Source organism: Echinococcus granulosus, assembly GCF_000524195.1.
Source record: "Echinococcus granulosus chromosome Unknown EG_S00184, whole genome shotgun sequence".
NCBI lineage: Eukaryota > Metazoa > Platyhelminthes > Cestoda > Cyclophyllidea > Taeniidae > Echinococcus > Echinococcus granulosus.
Genome location: NW_020170564.1, coordinates 48985 through 50591, shown reverse-complemented (window position 1 = coordinate 50591; position 1607 = coordinate 48985). Strand labels below are relative to the sequence as shown.

The window sequence follows — 1607 nt, the reverse complement described above, 5'->3', positions numbered from 1 at the left end:
TGGGGGTGTGGGTGGGGACGGTGTGTGGAATGCGAACAGGAATTACAAGAGAGGTGGTAGTTGATGGAGAAATTGTTTGATGAGTAGCATATGGGTGGAGTTTGCATACAGGAAAGTGGATTGCACCATGATAAGCAGTGTTTGAGGTGGACCGTCTCTCTCGCCTTGCTTTGTGTGCCTCGTAGGAATAGTCGTGAGTAGTAGGCACAGTGGACTGCTCACATCCTTATATTCCACTGTGGAAGATGTGGAACTGTCGTCACCAAAAGAGAGTGAACGCCTCAAATTACTACTGTGACGTTGGGATTTGTTCGTCCTGTTTGGATTGTCCCACTGCCATAAATGTGTATTCTGCCCGAGCCTCTGTCCTAACCTCCTCCACAACACCCATACTCACCCTCAACAAGGACTTGGAAGGCGGCCGCAGTGTAGACTTGGTCTTTAGACGGAAGATACCGAATTGCCGCATCCACGGCCAAGGGCCAACCACTGCGAATCGAGACGGCCCATCAAGCAACATCGGAGGTTGCGTAGTAGGCGATGAATTCGGTACAGAGCCCACCCAACGCAGACCTAATAGCACTACGCAGCACTCCCCTCGGCAGCTCCAAATCCACATCCACTTCCTCCAATGCATGCCTGCAGTCGAAGTACTCATGCAAGGCGTGGATAAGGTGGAGGTTATATACGTCCATGTGGCGGTCGCATTCAACAAAATATTGCATTGTCCCTCAGACCACATACCCAAAGGCTACATCTCCTACACAGAGAACACAGTAGGAGGAATATCAAGAGGTACACATCTGCAGCACAACGTCTCTGCTAGGAAGTATGGTCAAAATCACGGTGGGATTATATGAATCCCTCACATTCGTTCGAGAAAATTGCCATTAGTTTCAGGAACAATTATTCTACTTCTCCTAATATTACCTCATCCGCTTTATTCCTGTCCAAAGCTCCTTGATGAATGACTACAGACTTTCCATTGTCAGTGTTTACCACCACTTTAATAAAGCTATTCACGACCCAGCAGTGTTAATAACAAATCCCATCCATCCACCAACTGCCATTAAAGTGGCACAATTAACACTACAAAAGTTGATTAAGGCTATCCATAGGTAAAAACTTTAACACACTCAATGGGCGAGTATTTCCAAGTTTCAACAGACTACGTTTCGCTACTTATACGCAATAAGTAGCAAAGCGCACTCAGCGAATCGACTGCTTACGGGGAAACGAGCTCGCAGATTCGGTAGAACAGGAGGCGGGCATCCACACCGCAGAAACTGGGTGACCATCAGCACCAGCGCATATGTGGAAAGCCTCCCCATACTGCTGCTTCAGTGGGTGCGCATCCTTTGAGCCCAGTGCTCCACAAACACGCCAAGTGCAGGCAACCGAGGGTTCACTGTGAGAGAGTAAATTCATGCTTCTCAAATCCACTCCATCGACTGTGTGCACACCTCTCAACACACCATACAATCCACTGATCCTCTTCTAGCTCAACGTAATCATCACTAAATGCTTCATCTTCCACCCACATGCTACCGCAACACTCTTTTACTTGCAGGTGAAGTGCCACGCACACAACAATATGCTTTGTAAAA

At 47.8% G+C, this 1607-nt stretch overlaps 1 protein-coding gene across 1 annotated transcript; it reads left to right on the top strand. All coding sequences in view use genetic code 11, as the record gives it.

The window, feature by feature from the left end:
• Positions 1-245: 245 nt before the first annotated feature.
• Positions 246-860, top strand: EGR_10022 (hypothetical protein; the record flags this gene model as incomplete). The annotated part of the gene is made up of 1 exon (XM_024499271.1): positions 246-860. One exon carries the CDS (start codon positions 246-248, stop codon positions 858-860), a length of 615 nt encoding a protein of 204 aa, XP_024346309.1.
• Between the last annotated feature and the right edge of the window lie 747 nt (positions 861-1607).